The sequence below is a fragment of the Laccaria bicolor genome, genomic scaffold, assembly GCF_000143565.1.
Source record: "Laccaria bicolor S238N-H82 LACBIscaffold_22 genomic scaffold, whole genome shotgun sequence".
Lineage (NCBI taxonomy): Eukaryota > Fungi > Basidiomycota > Agaricomycetes > Agaricales > Hydnangiaceae > Laccaria > Laccaria bicolor.
The window spans coordinates 400,637-425,638 of record NW_001889893.1 but is presented as its reverse complement, the minus strand read 5'-3'; the positions used below and the strand labels follow the sequence as shown (position 1 = coordinate 425,638).

Genomic DNA, 25,002 nt, shown 5'->3' with positions numbered 1-25,002 from the left:
TTGGTGATGACTTGGAGAGTACATCAACTATGAAGATAGAAGAGTAAAGCGCGCGCTCTGCAATGGCATTGAAACGCAGAGAAACACTGGAGAGCACAACGAGAGAAGAGGGAGAGAGGTGGATGAAGATCGCTGCCCAGGTCTCGTTTGGAAGAGACACATCTGGATCTACACTGACATTGGGGGTGAGTGAAGTCATTCTATGAAGTGGGGTTGAGTCGCTTGCCAAGGAATTCCGACGACTCTAAATGTCACGGAGCAATCCCGGCAGAACGGGCAAAGGCTATTTGTCGGGCACAGAAACTGATCTCGTTCGAACAGTTGAGGAACGAATGCTTGACAGATGGATGATGTTGAATGATGGCGACCGATACACTGGCGGAAAATCTCAGTGTCGACGTGTGAGACGAATTGAAGATGAGGAGAAGAGATAAATAAGATAAAAATACAATATGGGTACATGTAGATCACAAAACAATCAAATCTATGCTCCGAAACCGTATAGCGTACGCCCCGATCGTTTCAGGGCATACACAACGTCAAGTGCTGTTACTGTCTTCCTCTTAGCGTGTTCTGTGTATGTTACTGAATCACGAATGACCTAAGGACAAAGGGTTAGAAACACTGGAGAGGCAGCAGACAAAGTAACAACACACGTTTTCAAGGAAAATCTTCAGGACACCACGCGTCTCCTCATAGATAAGACCAGAGATACGCTTCACACCTCCACGGCGAGCAAGACGACGAATAGCGGGTTTTGTTATACCTACGGCGGCCGGTGAATAGCTGGGAGGATAACAGTGGAGAAGACACATACCCTGGATGTTATCACGAAGAATTTTTCGGTGGCGTTTGGCTCCACCCTTTCCGAGTCCCTAAGGTGCAATTATGATAAGCGAAGGTCAAACGGTTGAAAGCACTCAGCTCACCTTTCCACCTTTTCCACGGCCAGACATGTTAACTTGATATGTAGAGTGGGTTGAAGAGGTTGAGTGTGAGTCACAAGTGTGTGGTGGAGGCGGTAGTGGGGTTTAGACAAATGTGCCTGTGTACTATATATAATGGCGGCATGTGGCTGTGCACCATTTCGTTTGTTGATTCTGAATTAGGCGCGATGCGATCACATGACTATCACGTTCGCGTCAATATAAATCAACGAGCACGTCAAGATGTTTCCTCCATTAGCCCACCACCTGCCACAAACAACAACCTTGCACAACCACTACATTCACAATGGCCCGCACTAAGCAAACTGCCCGCAAGTCTACCGGTGGCAAGGCCCCTCGTAAACAACTCGCTTCCAAGTCTTCCGCTGCTCGTAAGACTGCTGTAAGTATTCGCCTTCTATTTCACTCTGCCACTTGATTAATTCCCTCCAAGGCTGCAGCTGGTGGTGTCAAGAAGCCTCATCGTTTCCGCCCCGGAACCGTCGCCCTCCGTGAAATCAGACGTTACCAAAAGTCAACGGAGCTCCTCATTCGCAAACTCCCCTTCCAACGTCTCGTTCGTGAAATTGCGCAAGACTTCAAGGTTAGCCTGACTTGACTCGTGTTTCCTCACCGTACTGACATAGCCACTAGACTGATCTTCGCTTCCAATCATCCGCCGTCATGGCTTTGCAAGAAGCCGCTGAGGCTTACCTTGTCTCACTATTCGAAGACACCAACTTGGCTGCCATCCACGCCAAGCGCGTTACCATCCAACCCAAAGATCTTGCTTTGGCTCGTCGGTTGCGGGGAGAGCGGTCATGATAGAACTTTTATTCATCAGTTGTTGGATTATATTTATTGTAACCTTAGTGTATTACCTATTCATATCTCGCTTGTCAACGCTCTGTCGATTATAATCTACAGTGAAGCTTTGAAGTCTAGTCTCGCACCACAATCCTCCGTGTCGAAGCATTCAAATTTTGTCAAAACAGTGCATAGAAATCGATACCACTTGAGGTGCAGTGAAAAATGTGAGCTTACGCATCATTGGGCTGATAAACACACACTCATGAAGTGCACAACTTTGAAGCTTAAGTGAAGTTCACCAAGCCTCCTCACAAGCCGTCAAGACTTGTGGATTGCTGCGGAGGCCTGTGCCTAAGGTCTGAATTTTTCGACTCTGACATCTTTTCGCAAGGAACCCCAGTCCCATTATGATATACGCGACACTTGGAAATTGTTTTACAGAGAAACACTACAGTTTTCCAAGATCGCGTAATGAGATGCTTCCTACAATACGCGAAACGACATTAGCCTCCGGCCGACTCGCACTCACCGTTCACGGCTGTGCGTAATTCTATGTATAGCCGGATATCATCCCTAAAGGAGCACCCACAAAATGTCTTGGTGGCTGCCGGGTCGTCGGCCAGGCCAGATTGTAATTCCTTCGATCGGTTTATCTACCTCCCCACTGAATTGCGGCGATCTCGTCCCCGTTTATCGCACTCCCTCAAATACCACATCATTTTACTCGCCGGTCGAGCAAAGTTTCACCTCACCTCACCTTTCGTCCTATATTGATTTCATCGCGCCTCTCGTCTCGCTATCTATCTGCATTGCTCTCTCGTGAAAATGTTACTCCCTTCAACGCCCCTATCCGTGGCTCTTGCTTTGTCGCTGTCGTGGCCAGTTTTCGCGGCGCCTCAAGTGAAATCGTCGGCTGGGCAGGTGATGAGTCTCAAACGAAGGTCGCCTTCCGACCGCACGATAGAAGAGTGGGGTGTTTGGGCAAAAAATCATAAAGCAGGACTTGAAGCTAAATATGGTGCTGGGCAACCACAGAAGAGAAGTACTGGCACGAATCTGTAGGCGCCTTCACCCCCCTACCACGTTCAATTTGTTGACATCCTTCTTTAGTATCACAAATCAGAACAGCGACTCGAGGTATGCGTCTGAGACTCTCATTGAAGTGTTGACTAAGTTTTTTTTTTTCATACAGTTATTTTGGTTCACTAGCTATCGGTACACCAGCAGTATCGTTTGACGTTATCCTGGACACGGGTTCGGCGTACGTGCCTCCTCCTTTCCATATCCTTCATATTTTGATGATTTTTATAGTGACTTATGGGTAGCTGGCTCCACATGTCAAACTGGCTGCGAAAACGTCCCAACGTTCGACCCGACCGCTTCAACAAGTTTTCAGAACCAGTCGACCACTTTCAGCATCACGTACGGCAGTGGTCAGGCTTCCGGTGCGCTCGCGAAGGACGTCGTCCAGATGGCCGGGTTTTCAGTGACGAACCAAGTATTCGCGGTTTGCGATCAGATATCGTCGGGGCTCCTCAGTAATCCTGTCTCGGGCCTCCTCGGCCTGGGATTCCAAACGATCGCGTCATCGAAGGCGACACCTTTGTGGCAGACACTTGTTTCAAATGGCGCGTGGACGGATCCGGTGATGGCGTTTTATCTTACACGGTATGTTTGGTGTCGTGCCGAGAAGTGAATTGAATCTATGAGAATTTTTAGGTACATTAACCAGAGTAACGCTGATAGCTTGGAATTTGGAGGCTCGTTCACGATGGGTGAGTCGTGTTTCGTGGTCATGACATCATATGAGGCTGATGTGCTTCATAGGTTTCACCAACACAAGTTTGTATACCGGCGAAATCGACTACATCAGCCTCCCAACGACCGGCTCGTACTGGATTTTGCCTTTGTCAAGTACGTTCAAATGTTTTCATACTTTGTTAGATGCTAGAATCTTATCCTCTTGCTAGCCCTGACCGTCCAAGGGACTCAAGTCAGCTTACCCTCTGGCTCGGCTTCATATGCTGCTATAGATACGGGAACAACACTCGTGGGCGGGCCCTCACAATATATCGCTGAGATCTTCGCTCAAATTCCCGGTTCGGCACCTGGAACAGGAAATTTCCAGAGCTATTATACATATCGTGCGTTATCCGCTTTTCATTTAAGATAGGAATTGACAGGTTAATGTCTGGTATATAGCGTGCTCGACCTCCGTCTCTGTCCAGTTATCGTTTGGGGGGAAAAACTGGTCTATCAGTCCACAAGATTTCCAGCTTTCCCAGTTGACGAAGGAGCTATGTCTTGGTGCATTCTTTGAGCTGTCGACGGGAGGATCGGCGCCTTCGTGGATCGTTGGAGACACTTTCCTGGTGGGTTTTTCTTTGATTCTCACGTAGCCATCGTTACTAAGAACCACACCAGAAAAACGTGTACTCTGTCTTCCGCTATAACCCAGCTTCCGTTGGTTTCGCTCAGCTTTCTGATTTTGCTTTGGCGAATAGCGGGTCCACCACCGAGAGCGTTCCATCCGCCACCATCGGCAGCGCCGCTACATCCGTTTCTGCGACAGGCAGGAGTCCTACACGTTCGACGAGCGATACCATCTCCGATATCAAGGTCTCGCGCACCTCTTTAGTCTCAATAGCTTTCTTTTGGACGATCATGGCTATTGCTGGCTTGCTAATTTAGGCTTGACTTGAATATTTAATACATACGATACACCTGTAGTTCTCATGTTAATCACGCATATGTATAACAATACACATTTTCAAACATCATGTTACAAATATCAACTATTAACTAACCACCACTACCTCACAAACGCTTGATATTCACCTTGCGCAGCTTCATCGCGAGAGCGACGTCCTTGGTTTGAATGGTGACGCGTTTGGCATGGATCGCAGCTGCTTGCACATCTTCGAAAACGGAGATGAGATAAGCCTCTGAAGCGTCCTGGAGAGCGAGGACGGCCTTTGCTTGGAATCGCAAGTCGCCCTGAAGATGTAGGGTAAACAAACAACGAAAGAGAATGAGAGGAAGATTGACAACACACCCTGATGTTTTCTCCAATTTCACGAACGAGGCGCTGAAAGGGCAGTTTGCGAATTAGAAGCTCCGTAGACTTCTGGTAGCGGCGGATTTCACGTAGAGCGACGGTTCCAGGGCGGAAGCGATAAGGTCTTTTCTCCTTCAAGTTACCCTTGTTTTTCTGATCCAAGCTCTTTATCGCATATTGCTTGAGGGTCGAGTTGGCGCGGACGGGTGTTTTAACACCGACTTGCGAGAGAATATCTTCGATTGTCATTGAGTTAGTTCGTGCCTGTAAAACACATAGAGCTTAAAGACTTACTTCCTCCTCCTCCTCCTCCTCCTCCTCGCCGTCCTACATGTGGTCGAGCTTGTCTTTTTGTGCGAGGCATGATATGTGTAATCGAAAGAAGTTGGAAGAGCGTGCGAAGGAAGGAGAAACCAGAACGTCGCGTTTTTATATGTTGATGATCCTCAGGGTCGTTCAACTTTACAAGCTTAGAAAGTGTCATGTCGTTGTCTGGGTATTTTTAAACATGGGGTACGCACATCACCAGAACGTAATTGAGTGAGTGGGAGTTGGAGGGAAAACGGCATGCAGGGTAATTCGAGAAACAGGAAAAGCCAGAAACGCAAATTTGCCTGACCACTCTTCCTAGCCTCATCCGTTATCACCCCGAAGTGCTGGGAAGTTGCATTTTCTGGCCCAGCCACATAACGTAATGCTGGCTTCGAAGAAGATTATATCCAATATGCCAGATTTCCCAGTTCGGTTGGGCCAACCAGGTATCCAAAAATTCCCGCATTACGTCGTGCGAACGAAGTTCTGAGACGATCAACACAGTAGTCCGCTGCGGGATGGCGAGGTGATTGATAGTTGCTACGAGAGGGGGGATGAGAGATGGATGGTAAATGCAGTCCACAAGTAAGAGAAGATCGATTGGATCTAGAGTATAGAGTTTTGCTCGTCGAGGGGCAGTGGATGACTGAAGGAGCTGCCAATCGAGTTCCTCGACTGAGATATTTGATCCTGGAGAACCAGAGGGTAACTTCGGCCAGCCAGCAAAGTTCAGGGAAACATTCTTCTGAATAAGAGGCATCAATGGGCCAATGTCGGTCGCAGTGTAGCGCCGCACAAGGGGAGAGAGCACCATGCTGAGTAGACCAGTTCCAGCTCTATAATCCAGATAATTAAATCGCATCCATGCACGGATCAAGACACAGAGCCAACCCAAGTTCTAGAACATGCTGATTGCGTAGCCTTTCATGATGAAAGAGACCATTCGTTGAGTTGGTGTAATTTTGTTGGAGCACGTATTGAGCAAAGTCAATACTACGGGGAGGTTAGTGAGGTACTTGGAATTCGTTCAGGACATATTAACTTGCCTGGCTTTCCAAATGACGCTGCCAGTGTCACCTTTACGCGTCCGCAGAGCCGTCTTGTCTTGGTAAAGTTCAATTTGAATAGTCTTGTCATTCGCATTATCACTTTCATGTGTTCTCTGCGCCTTCGACTTTTTTCCTTTACGGCTGTCCTTGGACTTGGAATCTGATATGCCCTTCAAGTCGAAGATGATGTCTAAAACATCTTTGCGAGAGTCGAATTGTCCTAGGCCACGAAAACCAGACGATTCAGTGTCGCTACCAGCAGACTGCAGGTTGGAATATAAGATGAAGATCTGGGTGGTGTGTAAATGTATTTTAGTTGACAAATTTAGACAATTCAAGGCTGTAAAAACCTACCTCTTCATCGACGTCCGTGATGATCTCCGATCCCGCTGGGAGTTGAACTGCCCCTCGAACAATGGGGTACTGGGTATCGTCCATGATGAAAACGAGTGGAAGTTGGTGCCAGAGAGCGGGCCGGTCAATAAACCTTAACCCCTGCCACGGGATGACGAAGAGGAACGGCATCAACATACCACTGGCCGCGACGCGCTGGCTGAGACTTGTATGAAATCTATCTTCTCGTCGTAAACCAGCCATCGTTTCACGTCAATGCTGTGGGCGTCGTTACGATGCCAGTCTACTCGGCCACCAGCCAGCCTTTTCTTTAGAAACTCGATCGTCTCGCCAAGGTCATTTTCTCAAACAACCCAACCTCGAAATTTCTTCAGACCAAGCCGAATATTGCGGCAAGAAAGCGCCCCAGGATCTGTACCTTCTTTTCGGTCGAAAATAGGCCATGCAGGCTATGGGGAGGCGTTCTCGGAAACGGTTGGGAAACCAGGCATAAGAAACCAGATCTTGGTGAGTTGCTCCCTTGGGATTGGGGATGCAGTTTGAAGTACTCACAAAATTTTTCGAAGTTCGTAGCGGGTGGTTCCTTTTTGGCATTTATGTATGCTGCATCCCGGACCAATATCGAGACCGATTATTGGACGAAAAGGATGACATCCGTATCGAGTGTTTGGACATTCCAGAGCCTCACAAGTACCGATCTGAAACGAGCCCAAAATGTAGAGGTCATTAAAGTGAGTTCTTTTCTCTTTGAAAAGTACGCGTTCAGACCGATCGAGTTGTTTAGGACCTCAGGGAATGGTTCGCTGGACTTAATCTGAGGCTTCAGGAGATGCCGGGATTAATTCGTCCCTGGGTTGGACTGGCTTTTGTGTCAGTCTTGCAGCCCTACGCAGATGCCTCTGAGGGAAAGCGACTGTGCTGGAAAATTTGTCTGCTTAATGCAGCTGTGTGGGTGGCATGGAAGGTTCGGCGGTGGCAAGGCCCCATGTCCATTCGTTTCATGCATAATCCTCTTTCTGGACTATCCTTCACTCTCCTGACAAGCATGTTCAGGTAGGTTTCCTGTCGATCTTATCCTACCCGTTCTGAATGGTTTATTGACATAGTCACCGATCTTTCTTCCACCTCTTGTTTAATTGCCTAGCATTAGAGAGCTTTGGTAAATCTCATTTTCATTCGAAAGTAGGCTTTCTCAAAAAAATTATCCCAGGATCTGCAGCGTACTTTTATCTTCTCAGGGAGCAAGGGAAAGCTGAGCCACAAATGCTGGAGTCCACAGCTGCCTACCATTTTCTTGCGTTCTTCGTATCAGGTACTTTCGGCTCCAAGTTTCTCATGCCATTTTTTACTTACCTCGACGACAAAAGCTGGATTATTCTCGGGTCTAGTATCTCACGTAGTCAACGCCAAGTTCCGTTATCCACGATTGGTTGCTCAGCTTGCCACCTCCAGCCAAGCGGTACCGAAGGCTGATACTTGGGCTAGTGCAGTCGCCGCTGCCTCTGCTACCGCATCTACTGTGGCGAAGAAAAAGGTTCCCGAAATCCTCCCAAGCCTCGGTGCCTCTGGGGCAATTTACGCCGCGGTGACGACGACTGCACTTGCGTTCCCAGATTCTCAAATTGCTTTGTTCATCCCTCCCTCTTACCCAATTAACATACAGTGGGGTGTTGGAGGGTTGGTCGCGCTAGACATGATTGGCATTCTTCGAGGATGGAGGTGCGCTATCGTCAAAATTGCTGATTGTCTTGTCGGTGCTGACTGGACCTCGCCCATAGGTATTTGGATCATTGGGCACACTTGGGCGGCGCAGCATTTGGGGTTGCGTATTACGCATATGGTCCCACGATCTGGAATCATATTAGACGGACTTTGGAGATTCAATATCCTTCTGACCAAAAGACATAACAGAAGTAATGTATGCAATCGTCACAATTTATACCACCACTTAACAGTTACAGAAAGGACGTTCTAACTAGAACACTAAGAAACGCATGTCTTTGGACAAGTTGCTTTACGACTCGTCGACATAAGTTTTTGTGATGTAGCTCGACTCGAAGTCAATCGCGAGTCTCAAGTTGAACGCGTCCGCGCTGGGCTACAATGAAGGATGTTTAGCGCATGATTGACCTCACAACCAGATACAACATACAGGCAAATGGTTGATGAACTCCGTGAAAGCATCCACAAACACTGATACAAAGGACTTCAAGACGTCAACCACGTCTGGTAAATGGTTGATTTCAACGATAGTGGGTTTATCTTTTACGATTTCAGCAATCGTGTCGGCATATATAGGAAGTAAAGTCTCCCGCACAGCCTCGACAATGGCGGTAGCCTGAGTAGAGGTTGGGGCTGCAGTGTTCTAAACAAAGTCGTCATCTCCTGTTGAATGTGATCTGAAGCAAGGGCTGGCCCACCTTGACATCGACCTCCAGCTTCTTCGAGCTGGAGATCAACGCTTCAATGGAAGACATGAAGTCCTAAACGGGGAAGTCAAAACTGAGCTTGTCTTTGAAAGGGTGAGCAAGCGTTCCACTTACTGGAATTGTTTTGAGGTTGATGGACGCTGCGACAGCGCTAGTACGTGAAAGTAGCACGGTAATGTCTCCAACATTGTAGAAGAGCTGATCGAAGGGAGCCTTGGCAGGCGCAGCGACGACGGAGACGACGAGAGGGACAAGGACAGCGAGGCTGGCAAAAAGACGCATTGTGCGGGAATTGGTGCGGTTGGTGAATCGAGTGGTAGGCAAGTAAGATGGACCCAGAGAGCTAGGGGCAGTACATGTCGATGATGGACTTTTATACCACGCTGTGAGAAGGGGTAATAGAAGTCCCAGGTCACCTGTGATTTGCGGGGTGCAAGACAGGTGTCCAATTACAGAGCCAACTGAGTGTCGGCGGGAGAACTTAAAAATATGACGTTTGGAAAGGTGTAAGTAGAACGCTGGCAGACACTGGCAGCACTTGGACGGAAGCCCTTCTTGACCTTGAGGAGATCTGAGGCCACTACAGACGGATCGCAAGGCAGAAGAAAGAATCGCTCGACGTACGTACGTAGCCTCATTGGAAATCTTGATCCAATGGTACCAATTACTTGGCGAAGCGGATGACGCGGCGTTTCGCGCACAAACGTATGACGGATCTGTGCAAGTTGCAACCTTTTGAGCACTTCAAAAGCTGTCCAAGTAGCAATTGCATGAGAACAATTGGACATGAGAGAAAGATAAGCGACGAACGTTATAACGGCCTACAGCCAATGGCAATCTTGATAAGACCGCGTCTTGTAACTGCATCATCTGGGACATCACTGAAACCATAGCCTGTAAGATAGGCCATAGCGTCTGGATCCGAAAGATTATCGACATCAGCGACTGATTGTAGAAGTGGTAAACCATTCTGTTAGATATGAAGTAAGGGACAGCCTCTCAGACGAGACATAAGAATGGACGAACAGCGGTGGGGTCATCTCCATTTACGAAACTGACAGTGATGAACGGAGCGACAGAACCGTCGCCGCTGGCTGCATTTCTCTTCTGTGAATCAAAAAACAAAATTATGAAGGGACAGCTTGAACATATTGAAATGCATGCCCTCGCTAAGTTGGCTTGCAATTGGTTAATCTGCTGCTGAGTGCGATCAAGTCGCTGTAGAAGTTCCTTTCTCCGCGATGAGAATAAAAACGCCATGACAGAGATGTTTGGGTAGCTTTGAGGTGAGGAGAGGTTGAGGAGAGGGTTTTAAACTGGAAGCACAGCCAGCGCCCTTTGACGCCGGAGTGTCGCGTACGTGTTGCCCTTTTGTCAGTTAGCCTTTAGGAGATCGTCGGAGAGAACTTTGTCATTGGTGGCTGTGCCACGGTTATCTGAAGTTGATAGCATCGTTCATGTTTTTCTACATCTCCTTCCTCCGTCCCCCTCCTTGTCAAGCAGCGCCCTACAGTAACATAGTTATTGCGCCTCAAATAGCAAATGACTTGCGCACGGAGCAATTCAAAGGCTCACAAGACATATTCTACCTCTGGTCTCAAGAACACCCACCCCAAAAGATCCCAAACGCGACAAGGAATTCAGATCCAATAATCACAACGTCACCTCGTAAACTGACTACATGGCGACAAGCTAACGCGTATAAAGAAATTCCTGTCCCTACGCCACCGAATGTGCGCGAAGGACAGTACTGGCGGCTTTTGTTGACTGGGACACTGGCAAACGCTCAGAAGGCTCTGGAGATCGATATGGCGGACGGTGGTGTGGGGAGGCATCCGTTCCCTGTTATGTCTATGCCTATTTTGTTCACGGCGCGCTGTGGGAAGGGAGCACAGAAGCAGGAACACGTCGAGAGGGTGTATAGGTTCCCGAGAGCCGAAGCAGATGATGGGAAGAGGGATAACCTGCCCATGGATTTAAAAATCACGGAGCAGACCTCGTTTGACCTTGATAAGGTGAAATTTAGTCATACTCATGGAAAGAACGCCTTCTGATGCTGTTTAGAGCGTTTTAGAAAATCTGGGATAGTGGGATTGGATTAAGCTCTTGGTTGGTTGGCCTCTGCAATCGTACCAATTTAGATTCGGATAGTGCCGCCGTCAGACAGATGAGGGACGCGTTGTTTTCCTCTGAACGTCGTACAATTCTGGAACTAGGTTAGTGTTGAGCTCATTTCATCGTCAGATTAAGCCAATTCTGCGTTCTAGGAGCGGGAACGGGCCTTGTTGCAATTGCGATTGCAGCATTACGATCTGCAAGTAATCTCCCCGATGACATTATCGCCACCGACGTCTGTGAGTTTCTTGCTTTCTATGGGTGCAGCGTAATGACAAAAATCATGATAGCATCTGCAATGCCTCTCCTCGAACAAAATATCTCAAGTAATCAGCACACATTCACAACGTCTCCAAAAGCCGTCGTACTAGACTGGGACGACAAAGACCTCCCAGAAGATGTCACCGGCCTCGAAGACGGGCTTGACGCCATTGTGTTGGCACCCTTTCCCCGACTGTCCCTTCAACACAACTGATATGATCTCTGTTAGGATGGCCGACGTCACATACAACACCGCGTCATTTCCCTCGCTCATTCGGACTCTCGATAAGCTATTGCGCTTGGGCTCTAAACCGCCTGCGATCCTGTTGGGATACAAGGAGAGAGACGCAGCTGAAAGGACGTTATGGGATATGGCAGCTGAAATTGGGGTAGAGTTTGAGAAAGTTGGCGAGAGAGTGGGAGCTGGCGGTGCCCCTGTTGAGATTTGGATAGGACATCTGCAAGAGTAGCTTTCCAGTTTGGGAGGACTTGAATCAATTGAACATTGAAGCACTCTACAAATGTACACCAATTCTACTGCTTCACTCATCCTCATCTTCCTCGTCCGTATCCACAAGAGGAATAAACCGCCTCCCTGCTCTCTGCTGACACTAATGAAGTATAGGAAAGCTAAGATATAATACAACTCACGAAAGGCGACCGTCGTTCTCTTTGTCCCTCCGCGAGGTTGACAATTGGAGAGCTCTTGAAAGGAACTATTTCTTGAGCTGGAACCGTGGGAGTAATTGGAACTATGTCAGGCTTTGGGACTTGAGTATTTTTGCGAATTGGTCGAGGGCGGGGAGGACACATGGCTGAGGTTTTAGTTGCCGTTGGGATCTCCGACTGAGAAGGTTCGGTGAGATTCGAACTTGAGGACGGTTCAGGAGCTGGATGACGTGGTGTACTCTTCAGCGGAGTTGACTGTTGAGGGCGTATAGGAGCAACAGAAGGAGCGCGAACAGGCGTTTTCAGCGCCAAGGTCAGTAGCAGATTCCCATTGCTTGCAAAGGATTTGGTTTTTTCGGTGAGTAAAGCCGGGATCGCTGCAGTTGCCGAGTTTGGTTTAGATGAGCCTGGAGGTGCATTGTTATTGCGAGCTGATCCTGAAGTTGACGTGTGGACTCGCAGTATGCGTGGCGGGCGTGTAGCAGATGGTGTTATTCCAAGCACGAGAGGTGACGAAGCCCTAGGTAACAAAGTGTTCGAACGACTTGAAAGGCGGCCTGCGATAGACGGAGGACGCTCGAGTTGTGCCAGGGAGATATCTGCGAGGGGCCGACGAGGTGTTGCGTTACCAAGAGAGGCAGACAAGGTGTTGACAACTCCGGTAGGAGACGTTGAAGTCCTTTGGAGCTGTTTTAGGAGAGAAGAGACGATCAAGGATTTGGGCGGTTCTTTGTCTGGAGACGACATTGCTAGGCGGGGTGCTTCGGTCTCGGAATCCCTCTTGGCTGATGTAGTTTCTGCAGCTTCCGTCGCTTTCTCGACACGCGCCCGCTTGGCCGTCAACAGGGAAGACATGGGCGAAGAGAAATTGGCGTCTACATCAACATCAGAGTGAGTTCTTTTTTTGGCTAACGGGAGTGTTTGGTTCTGGTTAAATCCAGTCGAAGCTTTAGGTGTTATAGAAACGGCTTCAGCTTGAACAGCAGCACGAAGGTCAGTTTTGAGGGACTCCAAATGAAGCGGAATAGATTGAACGAGGGGCAGTAAGGGTAATACAGAAGCTAGGATCGTCCCTTGCTGTTCCTGGAGAGTTAGTATGGCTTGCATCTGTGTTTGAAGAGCCTGTGAGTGAGTTTGGTTAAACTTGAAAACGAGGAATAGAAGAATATGTTCAGATTGAGAATGTTCGAAGAAGAGAGAAGCATGTATTCATACAGCATGAGCGGCATCGAGGCGTTGATTCAAACCCTCTAGTCGTCGGTCGACGTCCTTGAAAAAGGCGTCTGTGGCCGGGGCTTGTGTTGGGGTTCCAATTGAATTTTGAATTTCCTTTTGACTTCTGTTCACTAGAGATAGGTGTAGTCAGCAAAAAAATGTATGCGCATAGTTCAAGCCAGACGGACGCACCTAGATCAATGACATCTCCAACGAGGGTATCATGCTCGCGTTCGAATAATGTGCTTGTCGTCTTAATCTCTCGTTTCGTTTCTTCTACGACGTTTATTAACTTGTCGACTCTCGCAGAGAACGCTTCAAAGTTGGCCTGTGTATCATGCAGTAGCACACGCATCGTCGTCGCGTTTTTATCAATAGGGGCAATTGGTGGTATAATTCCGATGTTATTGGACGCCTGCGCGTCTTTCCTGAGAAGATGGGTCCATAAAGCCGTCGTCCCCGTCCGCTGAGGCGCTTGAAAGCTCTCTGGGACAGGCAAAGAAGTCGTAGCGCCATTGAAAGGATCCATGGTGTTGTTTGGCAAGTATCGTCGAGACAAACAACGCGAGGTAGTTTGATCACGTGCTCTCACAGCCTTTGTTGAAGACTTCCAGAATGGCTCCTGCGCGTCGAGCTCGCTTACCCACCGATTCCGACAACGAGTCCGATCCAGAGACTGAGCAAGAAACACCGAGACCACAGAGGTCTGGTATTAGGAAACGGCTCAGCGAGGTGTATAACCCTGATAACGATGCCAGTTTTGTCCAAGACGCGGCGGGTGCGCGTGTACCCCTGAGATCTGTCAATATTAACGACGACGCTGCGGAGAAACGGAGGAGGAGGAAGAGTACGAAGATTACGGTTGTGGAGAATGCTATGGCTGGGCCGTCGTCGGAGGGTATTGCCGCGAATGATGCGCCAGAGGGCTCGAGGGCGGCAAAGCAGAAACAGCAGCTCAATTCCGTGGATCCTACATCGCTGCTCAACCTCCCCCGGGAAATTATGAGCTCCAACTTCGAGGAATGGATGAAAATGGCCACCGATAACGTACGCTCCTTTCCATTCTCTTACATTCGTGCATTTTGACTCATGACGCGAAAAGAAAATTAACGCCGCCAATTCATGGAACACGGCTCTGATTGATTATTTTCATGACATGTCATTGTTGAGGAATACAGACGACAACTCTATCAACTTTCAACGCGCGTCGTGTACGCTCGACGGGTGTGTCAAGATCTGGACAAGCCGCGTGGACAGCGTCGGTACCGAGACAGGCAAGCTCTTGAGCAATTCGCTTCTGGGGGAAGAGATGCCGATGGGGAGGAGGGCGACTCTGACAACCCTGATGCAGACCCTTCCCAGCCCAAGAAGAAGAAAAAGACGCAGAGGCCTGGGGCCACGTTGGCTAAAGATGCCGAGCAACTGAGGAATAAAAAACCAGATCTGGAGTTCAGCGTTGACCCGCTGTTCAAGAAGACCTGTGCCGATTTTGACGAGGGAGGCGCTCATGGGCTGTTGATGAATCATCTAAGCTTGGGACTAGGTGGTGATGGAGGCATGCGGGTCATTTTTGATGCCAGTGACTCCGTATTTAAAGTCGAGGAGGGGGATAACATGGATGAACCCGAAGACGAAGTCAACCTCAGTTACTTGCGCAGTAGGTTTTAAGCTTATTTTTGAAGACTTTTTCTGACTTATTATATTTTTAGAGGAATTCATGCCAGACCTATCTGTTCTAGAGGGTAAAGCCATCTCACATTCCCTAGCAGACTTTTCCTTCGCCAAAGACGCCTTTACTTTCGATGATACCACCTTCTTCCAAGACAACCCCGGGAACGATGATGATGACGATGATGATGATGCAGGCGGGAACGGTGACTTCCAGATGGACGTCGACGGCGGTAGTGGTGCCCCCGTCGAGGATTTTTTCAGCGGAGCCGACGCCATTGGCGGGGAAGATTACGGCGGAGGCGGCGATATGGGTGGCGAAGATTTCGGAGGGGATCAACATTCCAATGGCTCTGTAGGTCCTGGGGGAGAAGGTGAAGGAGGACAACCAGGGCCTTTCGTGCCCTTCGATCCTCGCAGGCTACCGAACGAGCGCGATTTGGTCTTGGCGATGACTGGCGCGGATGGAGAGAGCGGTGCCCTTGATTACTTTGACCAAAACTTGCTCAAGAATTGGGCTGGACCCGAACATTGGAAATTGAGAAAAGTGATTCGCAGACGTATGTTGTTTTCCTTGTACCAAATATATCCCATACTGAGAAGAAAACGAACAGCTGACGCACAAGGAACCGCTGCGACTAAAGCGACCAAAACGCGCCAAAAGAAGGAAGTCGCCAAAATCGACTTTCTCACTCCCCCTGTGAAAGATCTCAAGGAGATTGGCAAGGAGCTCTTCGCTCCTGTGACAGGTAAAGGTGCTGGGATCAATTTACCTGGTACGGGCCCCGGAGCAAGGAAGAGTAAGAAGAAAAAGGAAAAGAAGGACGAACATCGGTTACCTGATGACATGCATTTTTCAAGTCGGCAGCTTGTCACGTTGTTTTTGAAGCCTAAATTCTTCGTATGTCTTTTCCCTCGTCTTTTTGTGGGAATGTTTCTTAACTTGGTTACAGTTGAAAATGCGTGGAAGGAGAGCCAAGTTGAACGAGAATGGGGATGGGGAGGTCGATGAGAATTTCTGGGCACAGGCTGCTGCGGGTCAAGCTGCCGTTGATGATGACCATGATGGGGATGAAAGTAAGTTTTCAGGTTGCTCCCCAAATGCACATGGACTAACGTCAAATCATAGCTGGAGGTGCTGTCCCATTCAACACTCAGTTCTTCCAAGATGACTACGACGATGGGCCCGGCTTCGACGACGGCTTTGATGGCGTTGGCGTGCAGGACACAGATGCAGGCGAACAAGACCTGCTTGCTGCTACTCAGGGCCAAACTCGCCGTGTCCGTCCAGAAACTGTTAATTACGCGAAGAGGGCGAAGCGTGTAGATGTTAGGAAATTGAAGGAGAATATATGGAAGGGGTTGGATATTGTGATTGCGAAGACAAAGTTGGATGATGACAAGGAAGACGATGAGAGCATGGTTTGTCTTTTTTCTTCCCTTCTCCGCAGCCAAAAAGAGAGACAGTTGATGGCTATAACAAACAGGACGTGGACGAGACTTCTGGCCCACAACCAACAAACCCGAACGAATCTCGACAGTTCAGCCAGGTCATATCGGGGTTACAAAAGTCGTACCCGAAGGACAAGATGGACGAGATCAGCACGAGTTTCTGTTTCATCTGTTTACTACATTTGGCGAACGAGCAGGGATTAAAACTCGAGTCTGACGCGGATAAGGTGCCGCAGGATACTATTATCCCGGATGATGATGAGGATGAGGGTATGAGCTCGGAGGCGCCCGAGGGGGATAAGAAAATTGGAAATATTTGGGATATCAAGGTTGGTTATTTGCGGTCTTCTTTCAACTTCATAGACTGATGTTGTGACTTTAGATTTATCGAGACCCATATGCAACACAAGCGTGTTGAGCGCACGTTAAGTTATACTACCGTTAAATTATGTTATGTTCCCCCCTATTCTTTTATATCCTACTATCTCTCCTCCCCATTGCTGTACCCCGTGTGCTTTGTCGGATTTTTTGTGTATGGTCATCCATCTCGCGTCGGTTATCAGATACAATCCAGCTATCCCGCTTACGCATCGCAACTGTTGTATAATCACCATCCATCTTCGTCAATGTAGCTTTTCTTGTTTATATTGCACACATTTCTCCTCACACACGAATAAACGCATAAATGTGCATAGGGCATATGGGTGTATATGGTGTACGTGGTACAGAGAGGCGGTAGTGATACAGTTGGAACTGAGCTAACGATACAGTAAAATCAAATCCTAGAGCTACAAGTGGTTGTCGGAGACCAAGTTGTGTGTGCGGGTATAAGCTGGTGCAAGTCGTGGATATGGCAGGTAATCATGGCGAAGTATACACCTATCAAAGGTGCAGGATGTGAGAGGACCCGAAGTGAATCAATGTTTAGAGATCCACGAATTCCAAAGACTCTCGTATCGCTTCTGATACCGAGAGCTGATCTCGACAAACTCGGAGAACGCTTGTTTGGGCAGCTCGAGCAAGCCCTGTGAGGCGACGTGAGTGGATGGAAATATGGTGAGGACGTCAGACGACGCGATGCGCGCTTTTGGGACGTCTGAGGCGAGGAAGACACCGTCGCCAAAGAGGGAGAAAGTGTTGACGTCTAGGTATTTGTCGCGTGTTGTGTGGGAGCGGGTAGCTGTGATGGAGATTCATTGTCAGAGATGTTGGTAAAAAAAAACTTGGGGAAATGAAGTACCTTGGACAACCATGACTTGGCGCTTGACAATGGCAATTGCAAGAGTTCCGTTGGTCAACATGATGGTGATAGGGATGTTCGTTATAGAATGTGGTATAGACTGGCTCGCGCAAGGATCGCGGTAGGATGTAGATGCCAATGGGTGCAGTAGCAAGTACTTGCTATGAACTTGAGGTATTGAATTGTCTGGAATTTATAACTTTGCAGGCTATTGTTCCTCGTTAACGAGTACAATGAATAGGGCACGCTGCAGACTAGCACAGAATTGCACATGGTCGCCGAGGTAAGGGATGAAGCGGCGATGTAATTTTAGAACAAGAGGTCAACAAGAGGCACTCTAATTTAGTCACGGTTGTGCCCACACAAACAAACATCCCCCCTCACTTGATGAAAAGCCTTGTCCTCGTCTTACGCCTTGTTCATTGCTCACACCCAACATACACGACATCCTTGTTCGTTCTTTCCTCTACTACCTACTATGAATTCGGCGTCATCGTCCACGCCAACTTCAGAAGTCCAAAAACGGCTAACTACTTCTGGTCGCTGTCATCCCAGGATTTTTTTTTTTCAACCTATTGTCCAGGAGAACAATAGTCACTAGTCTAGAAGACAATCCCTTGCTACAAACATAGGGTTTACTCGTGTTCTCAGCCACTATAGACCAGTGGTCACCTGCTCTCCCTCAACAGGATGGCACCATCTTCTGAGTATCATCTGACATTCTGCTGATAAGGTTGATTTCTCATGGATGCTTGCGATATTTTGTCCCTTGAAGAGCTTTGCTTGTTCTTCAGCGATGACATCATTACATGAGGCGCATCTTCGATCCCTTCTCCTTGTGGTCTTGGTTTCCTTATCTGCGATACCTCTTTTTAACCTGGCTACGCAAAATACGGGATGGCTTGCGAGTCAAGGACCTTTCATGTGCAACTTGAACTTTGAAAGAAGATTTCTTAAGCTTATCAACGGCGACACTGGTGACCGGATCCTCTATTCTAATCAATGGCTTGAACAGTGGACTGCGTGTTTGTTGGAGAGGTCCAGTTGGAGATACAATTGCAATCTTCAAAGAGAAGTTCTGACTCGTCGTATCATCTTGTATACGCTCCTGATGCAACCCCAGACTCCAGAAGTCTCTGTACTGACATCACATTTACCACAAAGTTCAAAACTTACAAACCGCACGACTCCCTTTATATCACTCAAACAGGTTTGCAATAGATTGCGATCCGCATCTGCGGGGGTCTGGTCATTTCAATGAAACAACCCCTGGCTGTCTCTCCCCTTCACGCACTACCGTTTCACCCACGCAGCGCCTGAAGCCAACCCAAGGACAGCCTGAGGAGTAGTGTTTGAAAGTCCGGTTAGGTTAGGTTATTGGGTGCCCAGGGGCTCTAACTGAGACCGAGACCGGTTAGGGTTCGTTCCCAGACCCAAAATAACCTAACTGGACTGAAGATAACCGACGAAAACCGGTTAGTTGCAGTTACTAACCGGTTAGGACCGGAAAAATAGAAAATCGATTAAAATGGCGTATATTTCTCATATTCCTTGCAGTAAATATTATTGCCATGCGTCGTAGCTTTAAAACAAGCCCAAGAACGCTAAATTCGGTGAAGAATTGACAATTTTATAATAATATTCTTGAAAGCCTACTATTTTAGCCAATATTATAGAGATTTGACCATAACTCTGTCAGATTTTTAGTGTTTCTCATGCTTTTAGATGCGTTTTGAAGGGGTATAATAGGGTCGGTTGTAACCGGTCATAACCGGTTTTTTAACGGTTAGTTAACCGCAAAATAACCAGTTATTTCATTTCCAGAATTGACTAACCACTAACCGCGGTCCGGTTTTTTTGCGGTTAGGTCCGGTCTGGTCTCGGTTATTTTCCAGTTAATTAACCTAACTTCCAAGCACTACTGAGGAGCCTTCCTTATTGTTTCTTGTTTGGGAGTGGATGCTTCACGGTTCCTGTGTGCCCACACACCATCTGTTTTGTGGAGATGGTTGGTCACCTCCGCATGCCGCTCAGGACTCCTTTTGTCGAATCATGATGGCAAGCACATCGCTGAAGAGCAGGGCACCGATTTCCAGCTTAAAAGGCTGTCTTAGGTGAAAGCAGCTCATCTCGTCAAGTTTCGCCCTTTAGCGCATGGCTGGTCATCGAGCATCTCAGGATCTGCACTCTCTACCCCCTTGTGACGACTCTCCTTGGCCTTCAGGCGTTCAACTTCTTGGAAGATTTCATAATCATACCTCTACGGCTTCTCTTGACACTATTAATACACTCCTACCTCAGTATTCGGTGTTAGACCAGGAGGCCGACACTGTTGCCCTCTGGGGCGACGATCTTGGCGCGCACGGGGAACTCACTCATTCGCAAGCTGACGATAGCGATACTAGGACCTTAGCTGGGGGTGTTTCCCATTCAGAGAATAGCAATCGTAGGGTTTCGGTTGCATCAGTACCCCCTCGATATTCATTCGTTCCTCCTCGATATTCTCACCTGTTCGACGTTCTGTCCCAGCAAGTCACAGAAGAAGGGGTTTCGCGCACCGAACACACATACAGCATCTGCAGTGGGTTGAAGAACAAGCCATGGGCTACGTTACGTGTATTCAGCCAACCTCCGCTCGATGCTTCACCAAGACACCAGAAGTTTCCCCCCTTCTCAAGTGGCGATATGATTGCGGGCTTGATTGAGTTCACGCTGGATAGCCCTCAGACTGTCAACTCTATCACTGTCTCTGTGGGTTTAGATTCATCTTCTAGGGATGCACAACGTACTGATCCTTTATGTTAGGTCCATGGGTGCATCATAAGAGGTTACCTTGCCGAAGAATCCGACACATTTCTTGACCACCAAGTCGGCATCTGGACACGCGCCGATGGGGATCCCCGTTCCCCAGAACCAGGGTCCAACAAAAAGTTCAATGGAAGACTTAAGGGGACGTACCAGTTCCCCTTTGTATTCCCCTTCCCCACCCATGTAGATATATCGACTTCTACTCCGTTCCTCCCACCGTCATTGCAAACTTCTTTGGACTCTATCTCTACATCCAGTTCGAGTCCTGCGACAGCAACAACATCGATTTCGTTTCCACCTGCCACTGTGCCACCTGGTTCACACTTCCATTCACTCAGTATACCCGTGAATGCCACTTATTCTTCAGGTTCGAAGAACCCCTCATCTGTGCACTTGAGTACGAACGCCCCAGAAGAGTCAGAGAAGGCGAGACTGAAACGAGCAGTAGAGGAGCAAGACCGAGCAGCAGAGGAGCAGGACCGAGCTCTGGCACAACTTGAAGGCCGCAGTCACACCCTTCCAATGCATGTATTTCCTGTTCCTCAAACTTTCTTGGAGCGTGGCATCCATGCGAACGTGCAATACGAGCTTGGCTTACATGTTGCGCACGGGATGCTGCGCCCGGCTAGCAAGTAAATTGATTTCACTGTTTCGAAGAACATTTGATTAATGAAACTGACAACTAGATTGAATACAACAATCGTTTATACACCTTCTGTCACCCCTCCCCCAGCTTCGGTCGCTCGCCAGCGAGCATATACTGAACATGCCCCGCTGCCTGGACCAGCACAAGATCCGGACGGATGGCAAACTCTCCCGAAAGTTACGGTTTCTGGGGAGCTTCTAGGCCAGCAAAAAGTAGAAGTGGAATGTACTCTCTCACTTGCCAAACCCGTAAATCTTACTATCTCTTCTTCTCCGATAAACGATTGAAGCATGATCTTTTCAGCTTTGTTATACCCATGGCACCATCATTCCGTGCTACTTGACCCTCGAAAGCTCAAATTCCCATGCTCTCAGCATTCTCTTAACACCCAAGTCTCCCATTGTCTGGCTCACACGGCGGGTCCGCTATGCCCAATATTCGTCACCAGCCACTGAGAATTTCTCAAACGAACCACCGACTTCCAGTGACTCCCTTGCTGCTGGGTTCTCAAACTCACTGTCCAGAGTCAAAGAATTCAATATCGGTGGTGGTAAACATGGGGACGTGAAGGAGGTAGACAAAATTGAGTTGGCGGTATGGTGGGCCCCACCTAAGGATGCTCCACAGGATATGTATCTGAAGACTTTGGAGGGTGAGATACATCTCGCCAAGGACTTACAGCCTACGTGCAGGTTTCCTTCATTTAGTGTCGAGGTATGTTTTTTTTGATACATCAGGCGCAAAGTCATTCAAATTTTGTTGCCAGTATGCTGTCGAAATGCTTCCACTAGTTTCGTCCGTCTTTGTGCCAGCTTGTTCCAAGGACGAACAGTGTCTTCTTGTCCAGCCCGTGGAGATTGCTACACGTTATGTGGAGGAAGGCCCTGTGCCACGTGCATTCACCAAACCTATGTCTGACCGAGAACAAGAGAAAAGGAAGAAGGAAAAAAAGGAGCAGGTGAGAGAAGTTGATGATGGTGTGACTGTCAAATGGAGAATGTGACGAGGGTAGTGTCACACTCTTCATCAGCAAATCTACAAAAAACTTGTCAGCTTTTCCAGCCTCCTACCCAGCTGTCGTTCCGGGGCTTACATACAAAAAAAACGAGCTACATTTGAGATATTTATTCTACCTGCAAAATATAAGGTTTAACTTACAAATACAAACATTGATTGAATCATTTATTTTAAACTCCTAACTCTTATTTTTTTGAACCGACGGCCGGCATTTTACAAGTGTAAACAACATAGCCACCGGAGGGCTAGTCTCTTATACAGACCTTAGTATTGCAAATGATAGTCGATTTGTAATGATATAAGGTCTGTTCCGTTTTGCGAAGCCTTTGGTGGCTGGGTTCCTTCAGTCATCTTGGTAAAAAAATGAAGCCCTTTCAGCATCACGTGTGTATTGCAGAGATAGTGTCTACTCCGAGCTTGTATGTAGGATCAATAGGACTACATAAATATCGCTCTACAATTGAAAATGGACCCAAAAACTCCTGATTAGGTCTAGAGGTTGCATTCAGGATGAATTAATTGCCTGGGAAGTTGTTCACTGACAGTGATAAGCGGTGTGAGATGGAAGATGATGAAAAGCCGATCTGTGGCGGTAAGCCTGTCTCAAAGTCCTTAAGCTTGCCCCAAGAAACAAGAATGTGTATCTCATACAAGACGGGATTTTGTTGAGAAGATTCGTTCTGGACAATCGTTGGGTGATCAAGTTGAGCTCAGCAGGTTGTGGTCCAATTGTCTGTCCACTGTGGGATACGTTCTTCGAGGATCTTGTGAATAGTTGTCCAGCCTATGAGCGATGTCCATGAGAATTTGTCAGGTGGGTGAGTGCACAACTGCAGGGCGAGCATTGAATATACACAAGTGTGTACATACATGTGATGAGGAAAACGAAAGCCGATCGGTTTTCTACGATCCGGAACACCGAAGGAACCCAGCCTGCCAACCAGCTGCAAAACGAACAAGCCTACCAGAGGGCCACCACCGCTATAACCTGAATATAGAAGTTGGGGACTGGAATTTTATTACCATCAAGTACAGTAAGGTACAGTAACATGAAATAGTGACACTCAGTAAAAACGATTCGTCAGGTCTCGGTCATATGGTAGTCATGCTACTGCACAAAAATGCACGACATGACTAAAAGCAGTCTTTTTTACAAAATTTTGACTACAAGTTGACTTTGCCAAGTCCGGCTTTAGTTGTGTCAAGTCATGTGGTCCCGTCTCCTGATGTCAACTACATGTAGGTTACAGTCATTTGGTAGTCATGTAGTTATGCTATAGTCATGTAATTGTCTCATTCCAGTCATGCTGAAATATGTTACTCATGTATTTCTCATCACGACACACCAAGTCAGAGTCATGGAAATGTAAAATCATATATTCCCCAAGCATACTGACTATTTCTGTACATATAGCCCTCTAGCTTATATCAACCACTTGAAGTCCAAACTGCAGCATCTTCATATGAGAAGAGGCTGTTTGTCCCTTTGTCGAAGAAGGGAGGAGAGCACTTGATGAAATCGGGGGGAGGTCGAGGACACCATTCATAAAGGTAGGGGGTAGGCCGAGAGCCCCATTCATCAAAGGAGGAGATGGTTCAGCTAGGAGACAGTCATTGAGGGAGGAGAAAGGATACCATTCAGCGGGGGAGGAGACAGTGCGTCAAGGGGATACCATCCAGGAGACTTCATTGATGGCAAGACCATCTCGAGACCGTCCATTGAGAGAGGAGGCCGTTTGTCAAGGGAGGGAGGAGGCCCTTGGGATGGTACTACCTAACACGCAGTGGGAGGAGACTGTCCATTGGAAGAAGCAACTGTCCATTGGAAGAGGAGACTGTCCATTGAAAGAGGAAACCGTCCATTGGAAGAGGAGGCCACTCCCGTCCATCAACTTATGAATTAGACTTCTTCTCGATACCAGTTGTCAAGGGAGGACACCGGTCGTTCAGAGGAAAACCATTCATTGAGGGAGCATCTGCTGAGGGAGGAAACCGTTCGTCGAGAGAGGAGGCTGTTCGTCGTGCAAGGGAGAAGGCCATTCATCAACCTCTGGTGGGTGTGGTGGAAAGGAAGAACTTGGGAAGAATGAGGAATTTTTGCGCTGACTCAAAACTCAATATGATCACCTGATGTCGGAGTTTGAACAGACTTCAACAAATTGCCTATTGACAGTGTGGTCGAAAAGAGGACGAAGGCGATCCAGATAGTGATTCGGATGACGAGGACTAGACGACAAGATGACTTGAAATTGACCATTCCTTGACTTCATATTGAGATGGAAGCAGGAGGCAAGTCTTATTCAGAGACATAGGAGATGTACGTAGTTGTTTAACTACATAGATTACCTAATACATAGGCTAGGCTTGTTAGTCTGATGTTTATTAACACTCCCCTTCAAGTCATCGATGTATTTTAATAGATAGGAGCCGTGGGTGCATTAAAAACCCTCCCGGAAGGGTAGAGAAAAGCTACCACTTATTCTAAGTTCCTTCCAGTGTCGATCTCATTCCCATTTCAGTGGAAATCTATCCTGTGTTCACAGGATAGATAACACTACTCACAGAACAGACAACAGAAATTAACCATGTGTATGATTCTGGAGATATAAGAGAAGTAGAGGTATGGGATATGAGAGCATGTAAGAGAGGTATGTGGTGGTAAGGGAGTAAGAGAGTGGGTGAGAAGTAATGTGAGCCAAATATATTGGAAGCTGATGCCAAACAAAGCCCGAAGTAGTAATCCTAGGATTATACCCTCCCCCGTTCTGAAAAAAGCAAAGATTGAAAAAAATAGAAAGTCTTGTGTTAGTAAATGAAAGGTAAGTATAATCTGAATGCCAGGTGTGTCAAAACCCTGTGGGAAAAAGCTACCGGCTGGCAAAGACAAAAAAAAATCTACCTAAGAAGAAGGAGATCCTTTTCGAGAGGCCAGCCAGACGTCCAAGGCTTCGCAATCTTGAATTTCAGAACCAG

At 47.7% G+C, this 25,002-nt stretch overlaps 13 protein-coding genes across 13 annotated transcripts; 6 read left to right on the top strand and 7 right to left on the bottom strand.

Annotated features, from left to right (window-relative positions):
* Positions 1-419: 419 nt before the first annotated feature.
* Positions 420-956, bottom strand: HFO16203 (histone H4; the record flags this gene model as incomplete). Its single annotated transcript, XM_001883628.1, has 4 exons — positions 420-601; positions 657-766; positions 818-875; positions 930-956. 4 exons carry the CDS (start codon positions 954-956, stop codon positions 485-487), a joined length of 312 nt encoding a protein of 103 aa, XP_001883663.1. The 3' UTR covers positions 420-484.
* A 243-nt stretch (positions 957-1,199) lies between these two features.
* HTR16206 (histone H3) lies at positions 1,200-1,868 on the top strand. The gene is made up of 3 exons (XM_001883752.1): positions 1,200-1,329; positions 1,381-1,530; positions 1,581-1,868. The coding sequence occupies exons 1-3, from the start codon at positions 1,234-1,236 to the stop codon at positions 1,749-1,751; spliced, it is 417 nt and encodes a 138-aa protein (XP_001883787.1). The 5' UTR covers positions 1,200-1,233; the 3' UTR covers positions 1,752-1,868.
* Positions 1,869-2,561: 693 nt separating this feature from the next.
* Positions 2,562-4,427, top strand: LbPR_A1 (aspartic peptidase A1; the record flags this gene model as incomplete). Its single annotated transcript, XM_001883751.1, has 9 exons — positions 2,562-2,794; positions 2,847-2,873; positions 2,929-2,997; positions 3,048-3,404; positions 3,456-3,511; positions 3,564-3,650; positions 3,707-3,880; positions 3,939-4,108; positions 4,161-4,427. The coding sequence occupies 9 exons, from the start codon at positions 2,562-2,564 to the stop codon at positions 4,425-4,427; spliced, it is 1,440 nt and encodes a 479-aa protein (XP_001883786.1).
* A 36-nt stretch (positions 4,428-4,463) lies between these two features.
* LACBIDRAFT_185495 (uncharacterized protein) lies at positions 4,464-5,043 on the bottom strand (the record flags this gene model as incomplete). The annotated part of the gene is made up of 3 exons (XM_001883627.1): positions 4,464-4,517; positions 4,540-4,733; positions 4,792-5,043. 2 exons carry the CDS (start codon positions 5,041-5,043, stop codon positions 4,554-4,556), a joined length of 432 nt encoding a protein of 143 aa, XP_001883662.1. The 3' UTR covers positions 4,464-4,517; positions 4,540-4,553.
* A 394-nt stretch (positions 5,044-5,437) lies between these two features.
* Positions 5,438-6,593, bottom strand: LACBIDRAFT_302846 (uncharacterized protein; the record flags this gene model as incomplete). The annotated part of the gene is made up of 4 exons (XM_001883626.1): positions 5,438-5,942; positions 5,998-6,099; positions 6,153-6,445; positions 6,510-6,593. The coding sequence occupies 4 exons, from the start codon at positions 6,591-6,593 to the stop codon at positions 5,438-5,440; spliced, it is 984 nt and encodes a 327-aa protein (XP_001883661.1).
* A 171-nt stretch (positions 6,594-6,764) lies between these two features.
* LACBIDRAFT_302845 (uncharacterized protein) lies at positions 6,765-8,417 on the top strand (the record flags this gene model as incomplete). The annotated part of the gene is made up of 6 exons (XM_001883750.1): positions 6,765-7,016; positions 7,076-7,240; positions 7,294-7,562; positions 7,616-7,821; positions 7,877-8,228; positions 8,288-8,417. The coding sequence occupies 6 exons, from the start codon at positions 6,765-6,767 to the stop codon at positions 8,415-8,417; spliced, it is 1,374 nt and encodes a 457-aa protein (XP_001883785.1).
* Positions 8,418-8,423: 6 nt separating this feature from the next.
* On the bottom strand, positions 8,424-10,224 carry LACBIDRAFT_294819 (uncharacterized protein). Its single transcript, XM_001883625.1, has 9 exons — positions 10,103-10,224; positions 9,965-10,045; positions 9,749-9,908; positions 9,567-9,689; positions 9,392-9,518; positions 9,053-9,281; positions 8,930-8,992; positions 8,662-8,874; positions 8,424-8,607 (listed from the first exon to the last, which is right to left on the bottom strand). Exons 4-9 carry the CDS (start codon positions 9,574-9,576, stop codon positions 8,524-8,526), a joined length of 726 nt encoding a protein of 241 aa, XP_001883660.1. The 5' UTR covers positions 9,577-9,689; positions 9,749-9,908; positions 9,965-10,045; positions 10,103-10,224; the 3' UTR covers positions 8,424-8,523.
* Positions 10,225-10,395: 171 nt separating this feature from the next.
* On the top strand, positions 10,396-11,784 carry LACBIDRAFT_302843 (uncharacterized protein; the record flags this gene model as incomplete). Its single annotated transcript, XM_001883749.1, has 5 exons — positions 10,396-10,953; positions 11,013-11,154; positions 11,206-11,292; positions 11,344-11,488; positions 11,544-11,784. The coding sequence occupies 5 exons, from the start codon at positions 10,396-10,398 to the stop codon at positions 11,782-11,784; spliced, it is 1,173 nt and encodes a 390-aa protein (XP_001883784.1).
* A 72-nt stretch (positions 11,785-11,856) lies between these two features.
* Positions 11,857-13,727, bottom strand: LACBIDRAFT_302842 (uncharacterized protein; the record flags this gene model as incomplete). The annotated part of the gene is made up of 4 exons (XM_001883624.1): positions 11,857-11,916; positions 11,966-13,105; positions 13,199-13,329; positions 13,391-13,727. The coding sequence occupies 4 exons, from the start codon at positions 13,725-13,727 to the stop codon at positions 11,857-11,859; spliced, it is 1,668 nt and encodes a 555-aa protein (XP_001883659.1).
* An 86-nt stretch (positions 13,728-13,813) lies between these two features.
* LACBIDRAFT_302841 (uncharacterized protein) lies at positions 13,814-17,019 on the top strand (the record flags this gene model as incomplete). The annotated part of the gene is made up of 9 exons (XM_001883748.1): positions 13,814-14,245; positions 14,301-14,472; positions 14,550-14,855; positions 14,908-15,426; positions 15,481-15,767; positions 15,820-15,943; positions 15,996-16,288; positions 16,354-16,647; positions 16,701-17,019. 9 exons carry the CDS (start codon positions 13,814-13,816, stop codon positions 16,734-16,736), a joined length of 2,463 nt encoding a protein of 820 aa, XP_001883783.1. The 3' UTR covers positions 16,737-17,019.
* Positions 16,994-17,690, bottom strand: LACBIDRAFT_294818 (uncharacterized protein). Its single transcript, XM_001883623.1, has 2 exons — positions 17,559-17,690; positions 16,994-17,498 (listed from the first exon to the last, which is right to left on the bottom strand). The coding sequence occupies exons 1-2, from the start codon at positions 17,617-17,619 to the stop codon at positions 17,236-17,238; spliced, it is 324 nt and encodes a 107-aa protein (XP_001883658.1). The 5' UTR covers positions 17,620-17,690; the 3' UTR covers positions 16,994-17,235.
* Positions 17,691-18,212: 522 nt separating this feature from the next.
* On the bottom strand, positions 18,213-19,104 carry LACBIDRAFT_302838 (uncharacterized protein; the record flags this gene model as incomplete). Its single annotated transcript, XM_001883622.1, has 2 exons — positions 18,213-18,415; positions 19,053-19,104. The coding sequence occupies 2 exons, from the start codon at positions 19,102-19,104 to the stop codon at positions 18,213-18,215; spliced, it is 255 nt and encodes an 84-aa protein (XP_001883657.1).
* Positions 19,105-19,712: 608 nt separating this feature from the next.
* LACBIDRAFT_329561 (uncharacterized protein) lies at positions 19,713-23,021 on the top strand (the record flags this gene model as incomplete). Its single annotated transcript, XM_001883747.1, has 10 exons — positions 19,713-20,309; positions 20,364-20,998; positions 21,053-21,260; positions 21,316-21,726; positions 21,779-21,970; positions 22,313-22,332; positions 22,427-22,448; positions 22,561-22,621; positions 22,805-22,847; positions 22,910-23,021. The coding sequence occupies 10 exons, from the start codon at positions 19,713-19,715 to the stop codon at positions 23,019-23,021; spliced, it is 2,301 nt and encodes a 766-aa protein (XP_001883782.1).
* Positions 23,022-25,002: the final 1,981 nt, after the last annotated feature.